Consider the following 13,550-nt stretch of genomic DNA (forward strand, 5'->3'; position numbering starts at 1 on the left):
GTTCCACTGCTTTGTTAATTTCAATCACCTCCCCAGTTAGAGGGGATAATAGTTCAATGGCAGCCTTGGAGCTTTCCAAAGAAGCAAATTCTTCTTTTTGATCAAGTTTTTTGCCAACTTCAGGGAGTCCACAGTATATGATATCCCCTATTGCTTCCTGAGCAAAATTGCTGATGCCAACTGTGCCAACTCCACCCTCCACTCGTACCCACTCATGATTTTTTGTGAACTTGAGTGCAGTGGACAGTGGTGGTCCTGTACTCCGTGTAATGTTGCTGCTGCTCCTCCATAGAAGCCGAGTCACTGAGGTTTGTACTATTTGCGAGAACGGAGGCAGTTTTGTGGAAACGTTTGCAGAAAAGCACTGAAGCGCTACTCGCATTACCATCTTCTCATCCAGTAGAGGGCGTAGGTCAATCTCTGTCTATAACCGTGAGTGTGCTGTTACATACCCATCTGATCTGACAGTGGCTGTGTTTGCTGAAGTCGTCATGATGAGGTCAGTCATGTCCAAATATGGAGTTAATAATTTGTTCCCAAATATGACGCCACGATGTCTGGGTGAGTCCAGGTTGTCCAGGGAGAAACAAACCTGGATGACATGAAAGCCTTGGAGGACCAATTAACATGAAGATGAATACAAGACGCTCGCCCCTAAACACGCTCGCCCGAGTCAAATCGGGTGACCTCGGAACGGTCGCCACCAGGTATTCCTAAACATAAGAATTCAAAGCCAAGAGGGAAGCAGCACACACATCTCAATGAATTTACAGGTGCTGAACCAAGAATACACCATGGAAGAAGAGGAAGTCCGCACACTGTTCCAAAGCTCCAGCGACACATTTATTTGGTATACTAGCCCTTACCCGTTCAAAGATATGAGCTCCAAAATGATGTGCAGTGTGTGGGTTATGGGATGTGCACTGTGCATACAGTATATGAGGGATGGAAAGTAACTTTAACTGGTGCTTGCATGATGTAGGAGCATCAATGTAAGAAACCCGTTTCGTTTAATGGCTACAGAGATACTGTCCCCCCCCCCAGCCCCCCCCCCCCACACACACACACACTCCCCCCCTGTGTGTGTGTGTGTGTGTGTGTGTGTGTGTGTGTGTGTGTGTGTGTGTGTGTGTGTGTGTGTGTGTGTGTGTGTGTGTGTGTGTGTGTGTGTGTGTGTGTGTGTGTGTGTGTGATTGTGCATGGCCTGAACAACAGCGCCCCTCCCTTAACATGTGTGGTCACAAAAGGTACTGTAGGCTAAATAGATATAGATACACCATAAAAATGCTATTATACAGCATACGATTTGTGAAAGTGACAAACGGGCTTCACAGTTATGTCAGGTGTGTTGATATGCTGATGGTGATGCGATTTCAGATCAATTGCTCCAGCCACTGAGGAGAAAGGCTGTTTCAGACAGACAGACAGACACTCAGACAGACAGACAGACACTCACTCAGACATTCGCAAAATTATAGTATAGATGAAGGATACCTGATGAAGACCCGCAAGGGTTGAAACGTATACCAAATACATTTGTCGCTGGAGCTTTGGAACAGTGTGCGGACTTCCTCTTATTCCTAAACATAACCTCAGTAATACTATGCCAAAACCTAACTTTATTCCTAAACCAAACTTTATTCCTATCCTAACTAAGCTCAGTAAAACAAATACAAGAACTGATGGGGGGGCGAGCGGTCTTTGAAAGTAAGCGCAAGTGTGTTTTGGGGAGAGTTCTGGGTTACTAACCGGAATGGATGAATTTGTCCTAACTGTTACGGGAAATGGGCACAATGAACACATGATGTCAAGAGCACACAGATTCACATAAACCCCAAGCGTGTGCACACACCACACTCATCAACATGGGGTCTGGGAACCACCAGGGGTCACATTAACACTGAGAATTTTACAGTGTAGAAAGGGTCCCAAAGGGGGCAACATGTTCCATTTACACTCAGACCCATAAGGGTCCATATGGACCCCTTGGGCCCCAGACGCAACATTGAGAAACAGTGATGTAACACAGTTGTTACAGTACTGTAATGCAGTGGTTCTCAAACAGTACCCTGTTTATCTGATTTCACCCTTTATCTGACATTATGCTTAGAATACAGCATGCTGATATTGATGATAAACTATCGTTAATAGACCTATAACATTACAAAGACTTTTTTTTAAACTGCGCGTGGGTGGCCATAACATTTCCTTAAAGGACAACTTTGTTTTTTTACAACAAGGGTTCATATTTTAGATTGTAATTAGAGAAAAGAAAAAGTGGGTGTTAAAATGTTTTCATTTGCTTCGTTCTATTGTTTTATCGTGTTTACCGTGCTAAAATGTGGGGCATGCGTACAAGTGGCTAAATATGTCTTTTTAGACACAAATTAAGCCAGCAGTTTCTTTATTGCTATTTACAGTAACACTTCTAGCCCCCATAAGTTACATCCAACCATGAAAGGTTGTGTGTATCTTGGGAATGGGCTTATTCTGTGTAAAATTACATATTTAGCCACTTGTAGGCATGCCCCCAACCACTGAAATAAGAATCTCTAAAACAATAGAAAGAAGTAAATGAAATAATTTTAACATTCATCTTTCATATTCTTTAATTACAATCTAAAATATGAATCCTTGTTGTAAAAAACTAAAGTTGTCCTTTAAGTCCAGTTTTGATATCAGTATGTTTCAAATAATGTGCATGCATTGCTTTCTATTAGGCTGAATGTACTGTTTATTATGTGATGTGTGATGCATTATAAGCCTATCTGATATCATGCTGTGATATAATGCCCTGTCCATTTAGGACCCCTGCTGGTGGCCCCAGAACTCAACATTGAGAACTTGTGCATAAAAACAGTGAGACTAGACAGACAGCGGCAGTGCAGGGGTCCTTGAGGGAGTTCCAGGGGGTCCCCAGCTAAATGATAGACAGTTAGGAACCAAATGGCCCTTATGGGTCTGTAACTCAGAGAGTGTAACCAAATGGACCGTACATTTGGTTCCAAGTACACTCAAATTAACATTGATTTTTGTACAATATAAATTGGGGTCCCAGAGATAGAAATGCCATTAAATGGAGGGTCCATACTGTAGTAGTAGCTTATTGCATGTCAAACTGAGGGTGCTTGAATTAAAACGCTTGAGAATCACTCCCAGACCTGTAAAAAATATCTCTTATGGGGGTCCCTGGCATATCTTTTCAAATTGGGGTCCACAGGAGAATAAGTGTCAATTTGGGGTTCCTTGTAAATGTTTGAGAACCACTGCACTACGGAGCTGGGAATCCTCCTCAAATTCAATCCTGTCCTACAACTTTTACCCAGACCCAGGGTCCCAGACAGACCCCAGACCCTCCACCCTCACATTCCAGGAAGCTTGACAGAGCTCTGCGGTGACCAATTGGGTAAAATGTCTTTCTTTGTGGGGCGGGAGTAGGGTAATTAAGGCCTTGTTTTTTTCGGAGGGGTGGGACTTCCTTTCAGAGAGTCGCAGTTGGATGGCAGGCAGCTGCTTTTAGGTGACACGTAACTAAACTAAACTAGGTGCAACAACCGTAGGCCGCCGTCTCCAAAAACCCAACTTTTTCTCACTGCTTTCGGCTTCTGTTGGGCAACAGCACTTACTTCTGTTCATTCGTGTAACGGACAACGCGCATGGTGCCGAGGACCGCTGCGTTGTTGGTGCCTTTGCCTTCTTGCTTTTCAGGAAACAACGGGAGGAGTTTGATGCGAGTTGTTGTTAAAAGTGCGAAGCGAAAAATCTGAGCTCCAGCTCCTCTGAAGTGTAACTGGGGAGGGGGAGCCGGGGTTCGTGTGGATGTGGCGATCATGCATCACTGAGAAGAAGTCCTGAAGATCACCTATTATTAGGGAACGTATCGGTGGAGTCCTGGAGGCACATCTGGAGAACATGCAGTGAGACAGGGACGGGACGGTCGGTCCGGGTGGGCAGAAAAGTGAGTGGAAGTTTCCAGCAGCAGTGGTGGAAAAAAGTACTCAAATGATTTACTTGAGCAAAAGTATCAGTATCGCAATTAAGAAACATACTCAGTTAACTTACACATAAAAGAAAGGTACGAAAGTGTTGGCATCAAAATGATTTAATGTACCAAAAGTTGAAGCATTTTGTAGATCGGCTATTTGAAAATAGCCGATCTACAAGCTCAGAACGCGTCGCGATGCCAGGCGTTGTGAGCTTGAAGATCTGCTATTTTCAAATAGCCTAGGACTGGGTATAAAATAGGGCTAAAGTGCTTAATGTATGCTTTATAATATTATAATTTAATACCTGCAAAGTAACTGGTAACTAAAGTTTCCAAATAATTATAGTGGAGTAAAAAGTACAATATTTGGATCCGAGATGTAGTGGAGTAGAAGTCAAAGTAGCCTATTGGAAATTGGAAATACTCCAGTAAAGTACAAATACCACTTAAATAAATGTATTTAGTTACTGTCTTATAATATTTCTTTTGCATAGTAGTCTACTGTTTTATTTGTCTGACATTTAATGTTGTATGAGTATGAGTTGTAATTAAGGGACACATGAAGTGGTTCCTGCGTAAATAAGCCTTAAAGCTTACTGGGATCTCCTTTTAGTTTACCTTGTACCAGTGATTTGTACTGTCAAGAAACTGTACTTTTTTTTCTATTGCAAACTGCGAATAAACTCTTCAATCATTCAATCAATCAAAAACCCCAATTTAAACTAGTCCAAAAGCTTTCTTGTGGTCTTTATCCTTTTAGTTGACCTTGTATCAGTGAACTGTACTGTCCTGTACCTTTTCCTATGCAAACTTCTAATAAAGCATTCAATCAATCAACCATTTACACCAGTGGTTCTCAACCTTTTCAGGCCACGACCCCCAAAATAATCATATTTTAACTGGGGACCCCTCCCACCCTGACGAGCACTAAGAGTTTCGGCATTACATTTTGTATACTCGGTTCTATTGTGAAAATAGCAGATCTACAACGCGAGGCGTTGTGAGCATGTAGATCGGCTATTTTCACAATTTCTGCCTCTAATATTTGACAATTTGGCCAATGTTTAATTTGTCATTTTAGAGAAATTAAAAGGTCCTTGAATTGTCACTTTAGAAATGTGCAGATATCCGCTATACACTTAAACGTTATGTTGGTTTGATTACTGTGTGAAAACAATGTTGCACATTAAGTTAATCATCTGGGGACCCCCCAAAATAATGTGGGGACCCCCCCTGGGGGTCCCGACCCACAGGTCGAGAACCACTGATTTACACCACTGTCTCTGTCGTCCAGCAGGCAGCAGACACGGGGTTCGTTGGGTCTGGGGAGGAGGGGAGCGGGAGGTCCATCACCACCACCATGGGTAACGGGGTGTGCTCGCGGAGGCAGAGGAGGATCTTCCAGTCGCTGCTGCTGGCCACCGTGGTGTTCGGTATGATCTACGGGGGCATGATCTCCTACGAGATGCACAAGCAGCTGAAGAGGACGGAGGCCATGGCACTGAAGTATCAGCAGCACCAGGAGTCCCTCTCTGCGCAGCTTCAAGGTACTGTCATTGATTTGTAAACGCAGTGCTTCTCAAACTTCTTTCATGTCGAGGACCGCCAAATTGACACGTATTAGCCTGCAGACACCAGGATATGCCAGGGACCCCCATAAGAGAAGAGTGCAGCTATAGCAGTGATTCTCAACCGTGAAGGACCCCCAGTTTGACATGCATTAGGCTATGGATCCCATTTTTATGGCATTTCTATCTCTGGGGCCCCAATTCATTTATTAAGATCAATGTTAATTTAACTCTTGAGTGTGTACAATTGTTTACACATTTGTACACTCTCAGAGTTACAGACCTGTAAGGGTCCATTTGGTTCCATTTGTACAGTCTCAGAGTTACATACCCATAAGGGTCCATTTGGTTCCTAACTATCATTTGACCACACAGACCCTCATAACCCAGATCAGTTTACAAGTTATGGAAACATTTGTACACTCGAGTTGTTACTGTGGAAAATAGCCTATAATGTTTATTATTATGATGATTATCCAACGTCTATACTCTCCGCTCCGCCACACTGTGTGATCATCAGCATCACCTCTGCTCTACTGCTGCGGTAGAGCAGTTAAACTTAAATAAAAAGTATCGAAAAGGGTATCGTATCGATTCCCAGGTATCGAAAAAGGTATTGTATCGATTCAAAGGTGAACGATACCCATCCCTACTCTTTAGTTACCTGTAGAGGTTCATTTGCTTCCTACCAACAATTAACTGGGGGACACCCTGGAGCCCCATCATGGATCTGTGGACCCCACTTTGAGAAGACTGGTGTACAAACAATACACAGTGAAGCCCTCAGTGTGTAACCAAATGTTTGTGACATAAGGGTCACTACTTTCTTTTACTTATGACCATTTTCATAATATTTAAGTTTTTACCATTTTTGACAAAATGGCCAATTTTGCAGCGAGATGCCAAGATGTCCCTAGTGCCCACCTCAGTCTTCATTAAATATTATATTCCCTTGTACACTCTGAGTTACACATGGGACACTACACTGAGGACTTTAAAAGGCTGAGCAGCTGAGAAGATGGCGAATGTTCCCAAGTTGAAGCAACTTTCCAAGACTCAATTTTGTACCTAAAGGTTACTATTAACTTGTGTAAACTATTGATTGTTTGAATACTTTATTAGTCAGAAATGTAAACAGAACGAGGTACAGTCAGACATTTAGGCTAAAAGGATAACACAAACATGTCCTGGGGCTAAGTTGTATTGGCAGCCTACAGGGTTATGGGTTAAGTGGCTGCGTTTCCAGCCTATATTTATATAGATCTGACAGTTTACTTGAAAGTAGGTGTGTTTTATTGACTCTATTAATCAGTGCATTTCTCTCTGCACACACACACACACACACACACACACACACACACACACACACACACACACACACACACACACACACACACACACACACGGTTGTTGTTATACTAGCCACCCTGCCCTGAGGCACATCTCAGCTGAGATAGGAGCACTAAAGTCATGAGGTCACCCCAAACATCTGCTTCAGCCTGTAGAGCCAGTCTTACAGCCTTGTAGAGAGGTGTCAGAGCCACTTATATACCTTGTCATTTAGAATAATTAGTAATAACAATGGTTACATTGACAACATTGTTAACATTTTTTACTTAAAACCTGACATGCCTGTTTTGGGCACGTCATATAGTCAATAGTCAACTCTCTTCATTTATTTATTTTGAGTTTCAGAAATAGTAAAAACTAGAAAAGAAAATTTCTAAGAAATTTTAAGTGTGCCTGCAGCTCGCTAAGTCTGTGCAACCTTGTGTAGCGGTTGGTGTTAGTGTTTCGTTTTGAGAGGGTCGTTCCCCCTGAAAAACACGTTTTGGCATGAAACGGTTACGTTTTGCGCGTTTGTGGTGCCCCCTATGGGTCGAAGTGGAAATGCTTTTGGGTATATGTTCAGTATAGCGCCCCCCACTTGTGTTTAAAATTTGGTGTTGACTGGATGTTTCGTTTGTGATTTATGGCTACTTCTTACAAAACGGGCTCCTCCCGCTAACTTTGGAACCCTGTTACGGAAGAACGGTATGGACTATCAAAATATCGTTTAAATATGTTTATCGCATGAGTCCATAGATCGTGTGTATCGATTTTTGTGACATTTGGAGAAAATATGTAGGAAAAGGAGCAAAAAGTGTGTTTTGAAGAAAATTCAAAATGGCGGAAAATCTATCCTGACGCAAATGGGCGTGGCCTATACGAGGAGATGCGTCATGACCCAAGGAATCCAGGGAAAAAGGAATTTTAATTTTCCGACCCACGGTTCAAGAGTTACAGGCCGAAAGGTAAAGTGGACTGTTATAGCGCCACCATGAGGCCAACTGACGAAATATTTTTTTATTTAATCCTTGATATCATTATAAATCTCCTCTCCAAGTTTTGAAACTGTAGCCCCTATGGTTTGCGAGAAAAGAAATATTGAATGTGAGTTTTTGCGATTCCCATTATAAGTCAATGGGTAAAATTAATTCACTAATAAATTTATATCAATTAAACGATACAACTTTTCTCTTAGAAAAGTAATAGCACCCCATTCCCGGCCGAGCCGCACGTTTTGATGTATATATTGCGGCGGTGGCGTAAATCGTGCGGCACTTATTACGTGCCGAAATTTTGTGAAGTGATTATTATTATTATACTAGAAGAGAAAATTTCTAAGAAATTTTAAGTGTGCCTGCAGCTCGCTAAGTCTGTGCAACCTTGTGTAGCGGTTGGTGTTAGCATTAGCGTTATTTCATTTGACGCAACCCGCGTGTCTGTATGACAAACGGTTCACGAGATCAAGGGTCACTTCCTGTTTGGTGAGGGGCACTTCCTGTTTGGCGAAATAGGCCCCAATTAAGGTCATGGACGATTAATGAATTAAAGCTGCAAGCAGCGATGACCAGGCCCTCGCAGCTCTACCCACGTCACAAGGCCAGCAGCCAATCAGAAACCAAACAGGAAGTCAGCCATTTCGACTAATTAGTGGCGTTTTGGAGCATTTTTGGCCGTTATCACGGGTCGCACTTTAACGACAGTTTTTTGAGAAAAAATTGTTTTGTGAGAAAAAAAATTTGAGAAAAAAACTTTTTTGAGAAAAAGAAATTTTGAAAAAAAAATTGTGAGAAAAAAAAATCTTGAGAAAAAAATTGAGAAAAAAAAATTTTGAGAAAAAAAAATTGAGAAAAAAAAATTGAGAAAAAAAAATTTTGAGAAAAAAAAATTTTGAGAAAAAAAAAATGTTGAGAAAAAAGATTTGAGAAAAAAAAATTTGAGAAAAAAAAATTTGAGAAAAAAAAAATTTGAGAAAAAAAATTTGAGAAAAAAAAATTTGAGAAAAAAAAAATTTGAGAAAAAAAAAATTTGAGAAAAAAAAATTGAGAAAAAAAGAAAAGGTATGACACCAGCCGCAAGTCTGTACGACAAACGGTTCATGAGTTATAGAGGCACTTCCTGTTTGGTGAAGGGCACTTCCTGTTAAAGAGGGGGCGAGGCTTAATCAATTACAGCTCATCCCTATTGGTCGGAAAAAGACCAAAGTTGTGTGAGCATTTTACATTTTAAATGACGTTGCTAGGCAAAAGTATGGCAGAGTTATGTGGCGCCAAAGTTTCTGGGTTTTTTTCGGAGTCCCCCATTCAAAGTCAATGGAGTTTTTGGGCGTTGTTTTTTGCGAATTACATCGCAATCGTAAAGCGGATCGGAAAGAAAAGTAATAGCACACCATTCCCGGCCGAGCCGCACATTTTGATGTATATATTGCGGGGGTGGCGTAAATCGTGCGGCACTTATTACGTGCCGAAATTTTGTGAAGTGATTACGTGCCGAAGTTTCCCCCATTCTAAGTCAATGGGGTTTTTTGGCGTTGTTTTTTGCGAATTACGTCGCAATGGTAACGCGGATCGGAAAGAAAAGTAATAGCACACCATTCCCGGCCGAGCCGCACGTTTTGATGTATATATTGCGGCGGTGGCGTAAATTGTGCGGCAGTTATTACGTGCAGAAATTCGTGGCGAAAGACTTAATTAAGTATGGCGGATTACAATAAGTGTTTTGCTATTGCATAGCAGGCACACTTAATAAGTATGGCGGATTACAATAAGTGTTTTGCCATTGCATGGCAGGCACACTTAATAACTTATCGACAACTCAACGTCCCATTGCGATGTAAGCCTGCAGACTGTCTATCTTTGCGATTTGTTGTGCGACAAAGTGTATATAGGGCTTAAGTGTGTGTGTGTGTGTGTGTGTGTGTGTGTGTGTGTGTGTGTGTGTGTGTGTGTGTGTGTGTGTGTGTGTGTGTGTGTGTGTGTGTGTGTGTGTGTGTGTGTGTGTGTGTGTGTGTGTGTGTGTGTGTGTGTGTGTGTGTGTGTGTGTGTGTGTGTGTGTGTGTTCTGTGTTGAGGGGATCTCAGCTTTTGTCCCATGTAAGAACTAAGAAGGGGGGCTCCAAGAAAAAGAAGTTGGGTACCACTGGTTTAGACAGTGATTTAGGAACTCCAAGCTGGCTATAGTCTCTTCTATGTGGAATAAGCAACCTGTCTGAATGGGTTTAGAGTGCACCATTGACAGCCATACTGTTTACCCCAGCACAACAAAGTAGACTATTACATCATAATTATCAGCAACAGGATGCTAGAGTAGACTTAACTTGACTGCCACTGGAAACTCGTTTCTAATATAGTTAGTTTCTGTGACCAACTATTAACTTTGTCATATGCGCAGCATCACGGTATAACTACTGTTTTTAACCACATTACATTTGGGGGAAATGTTCTAAAAATGTAAAAAAAAATATATATTTTTAATTAAAAAAAAAGAAAACGCAAATCTACAAAGCATCACATTGCAACATGTTGTGAGCTGGTAACGGTATTTGCCATTGGACAATGGAAAATAACAAGAGACAAGGGGAAAAAACTAAAACTAAGACGATGGTGTCATCACAGCTCAGTCATTTTGCGGTTAAATGTAATGTTCACAATCACAAGTCAATGGACCAATCCCCAATCACATACACACCCATTGTAACTGTTACAATGGGTGTGTATGTGATTGGGGATTGGTCCATTAACACAAAAGACATAAATGGATCTCAGCTGATAGTGATAGACCTATGCCCAAAGGTGTTGTATTACTTGCTATAATTGTTTATCCTTATCGAATGTATCCTGCGCTCTCAGTATCTATTCCTATCTTAATGTTATTATGGCAAAGCAGTGGAAATTAATTCGTATGCTGTCTTCTTTAAAAACCCCAAAATTAAAATTCACACTGCTTTGAGTCTGCTTGAGCTCTCACTCAAATTCCACTTGAATGGCTTCTCTTGTGTTTCTCAGTCTTAAGCAGCCACCTTAACATCATTAGTTAATTATAGCATCAATTGACTCTTATTTCTCTTTCAAAGGTCTAGCCCGGAGCTAGAACATTTTGTGCACAAGGTACACTGATGGGCGAAATCTCAAGGCACACCTGTATTCATAGTGAGAATACATGCTCACAATGTGACACGGCAAATCTTCACCTATAATGAGAATTACATTTGCCTCTGTATTGTCAAATGAGTGCACATCAAGTGCACTGATATAGCAAATTAAAGATGAATTCCTAACTTTTGTGTAGTTGTTACCTATACAGTATACCTATCAAACATATAATTTTCCAAATGTCTGTCTGAGTGAGTGTCTGAGTGAGTGTCTGTCTGTCACAGCGTTTCTCCTCAGTGGCTGGAGCAATTGATCTGAAATCGCATCACCAATAGCATATGAACACACCTAACATAACTGTGAAGCCCGTTTGTCACTTTCACAATTCATATGCTGTATATTAGCATTTTTATGGTGTATCTATATCTATTTAGCCTACAGTACCTTTTGTGACCACACATGTTAAGGGAGGGGCACTGTTGTTCAGGCCATGCACAATCACACACAAACACACACACACACACACACGGGGGGGGGGGGGGGGGGGGGGGGAGTGTGTGTGTGTGTGTGTGTGTGCAGGCGGGCGGGCGGGGGGGGGTGCACATCATTTCAGAGCTCATATCTTTGAACGGGTAAGGGCTAGTATATGTTATTACAATAGTGATGTGTGTAGTTGAACCTGGGTGTCTCACAGCACAGCGGTGTGTTTCAGTACATCTATTGGGAAGCACTGGACTATCCTACAGTATGCATTCAGTAGTGGAAAACCAAACATGTATAGAAGTGTCACAATGAAATGGAAGTACTTTTGACCTTCGCAACTTATTAACCACTTAAGCCGTTTATACATTTGACGTACGTCGAATATCCCTTTTTATTTGTATTTTTTAGAACTTCTTTTCAAAAATGTTCGCAACATAATGACGTGCCCCAAAAGCTGTGCATCGAAGGGTATTCAGACGAGAACACAAAGAGAACCACATACTGTAGGTAAAGTTACTGTTGGGGCCCTTTGCATTTCAGAAAAACACCACCACACCCATGTTGTCATTGTTCAGAAGTGGTTGAGACCCAGTAAATCGTCAGACAACGGTCATTTGATATCTATGCTATGTTGATGGCTATGTTGATGGCTGTAAGTGACCTATATATAGAGGTGGGCTACAGCTTAGGGGTTTAGAGTGGGGGGGAGGGGGGTATTGATGCACTGTTACCCACAGACAAGCAGTTGTCAGTCATTACTAGGGCTGGCTCGGTATCAACATTTTGTTATCCCATTTACCGCCGGTATTGCGGTAATTACCGCACCCCCGTATCTATCAATTCAAGTTCGGCGATACGCCAAAATATTCCAATCATCTGCCCAGAATTTGCCGCTCCACAGCCCGAGTTATACATCCCCGTACAGCACAGCGGGTCTGGCTTTGAAAGGAGCAGATCTACAAGCTCACAACACGTTGCATCCACGACGCGTTCTGAGCTTGTAGATCTCTGCACTGTCGGGTTACTATAGTAACGTAGGCTACAGGGGCTTTTCTGACATAGTACACTGTGTGTGAACAACCAGATGAGAGACGCCCCGGGTAGATCGTGTACATTGATTCTGTAAAGTCACGTCTCAAATTGCATTGATTGAGTGACAGGTATTAGTTACAAGACTTGACACAAAATGTTGTAAAATCGCCGACGGAGTCAGCGACGTGTTGGAAAAAGTAGAAGCTCGTTTCATTTTCGGTTTTAGTCCTCACGGCTCGCGCTCTGTCTGTATGAATAAAAAAGAATCTGCAAGGTATGTATAAACATACTTGTGGATAATGGAGAAAGTTTAACGCTGCTGCCTGCTACGAGACAACGGCTCCAGTCAGTGTCCAGTGTGGATTTCTCTGTCTCCGCGTGACGGCAATACCTAGCGTTAGTTTCATTTTCGATGAAAAGGAAACTGATGGCCCATTAAGCTTCCAAACATGTGGTACGCGGCCCAGAGCAGAGCGGCATGGAGCGCATGCGGTCCTTGCTTCTCCCCCGTTTTAAAACTCGCTCGTTCTCAATAAAAAATTGCCTCTTTATTGTCTTTTTTGACCGCGGTAAGGACCCTGACACCGCGGTAGGCCGCGGTATACCGCGGTATGGCGGTTACCGTCCCCAACCCTAGTCATTACTAGAACCAGCTGGCACTTACAGATATACATGTATCCTGATGGGTCTCCTAAAGTGTATGCATCATTATTGGAAGAGAATTGAGTGCCATATAAATAGATATTGCTTTCTGGTAACTGTAACTGATTTACAAAATCACATTACAATCATGGTCTTTTTTTACTCTGGGCTGGAGGGCAATTGTTTGTTTAGATCTGGCTTCTTATGACAGTCTTAGCAAACGTATCCTCTGTGTTTTTTCTGTCTGTTTGCTGGACCAAAATAACGTCCCTCTAATCAAACAATTCTTGCAGTGATTTATATCTCTCAGTCATCGTTGTTTTGCACCATGTTGACGAATGGGCTATTCACATCTGAAACTATCTCCATCTCTGAATTTCATGCCGATTAGCAGCGATGGCCAGGCAGCCAGGAAGAGCACACT

The 13,550-nt window shown here is 42.0% G+C and overlaps 1 protein-coding gene across 1 annotated transcript in view; it reads left to right on the forward strand.

The window, feature by feature from the left end:
• The first annotated feature begins 3,496 nt into the window (after positions 1-3,496).
• The window catches only part of golim4a (golgi integral membrane protein 4a), a 42,038-nt gene continuing 31,984 nt past the window's right edge, over positions 3,497-13,550 (forward strand). The window contains exons 1-2 of the mRNA XM_080731304.1: positions 3,497-3,958; positions 5,280-5,532. Coding sequence (XP_080587430.1) covers positions 5,346-5,532 — 187 coding nt within the window. The 5' untranslated portion in view covers positions 3,497-3,958; positions 5,280-5,345. The remainder of the gene's footprint in view (positions 3,959-5,279; positions 5,533-13,550) is intronic.

The sequence above is a fragment of the Nannobrachium achirus genome (assembly GCF_963921795.1).
Source record: "Nannobrachium achirus genome assembly, chromosome: 8".
Taxonomy (NCBI): Eukaryota; Metazoa; Chordata; class Actinopteri; order Myctophiformes; family Myctophidae; genus Nannobrachium; species Nannobrachium achirus.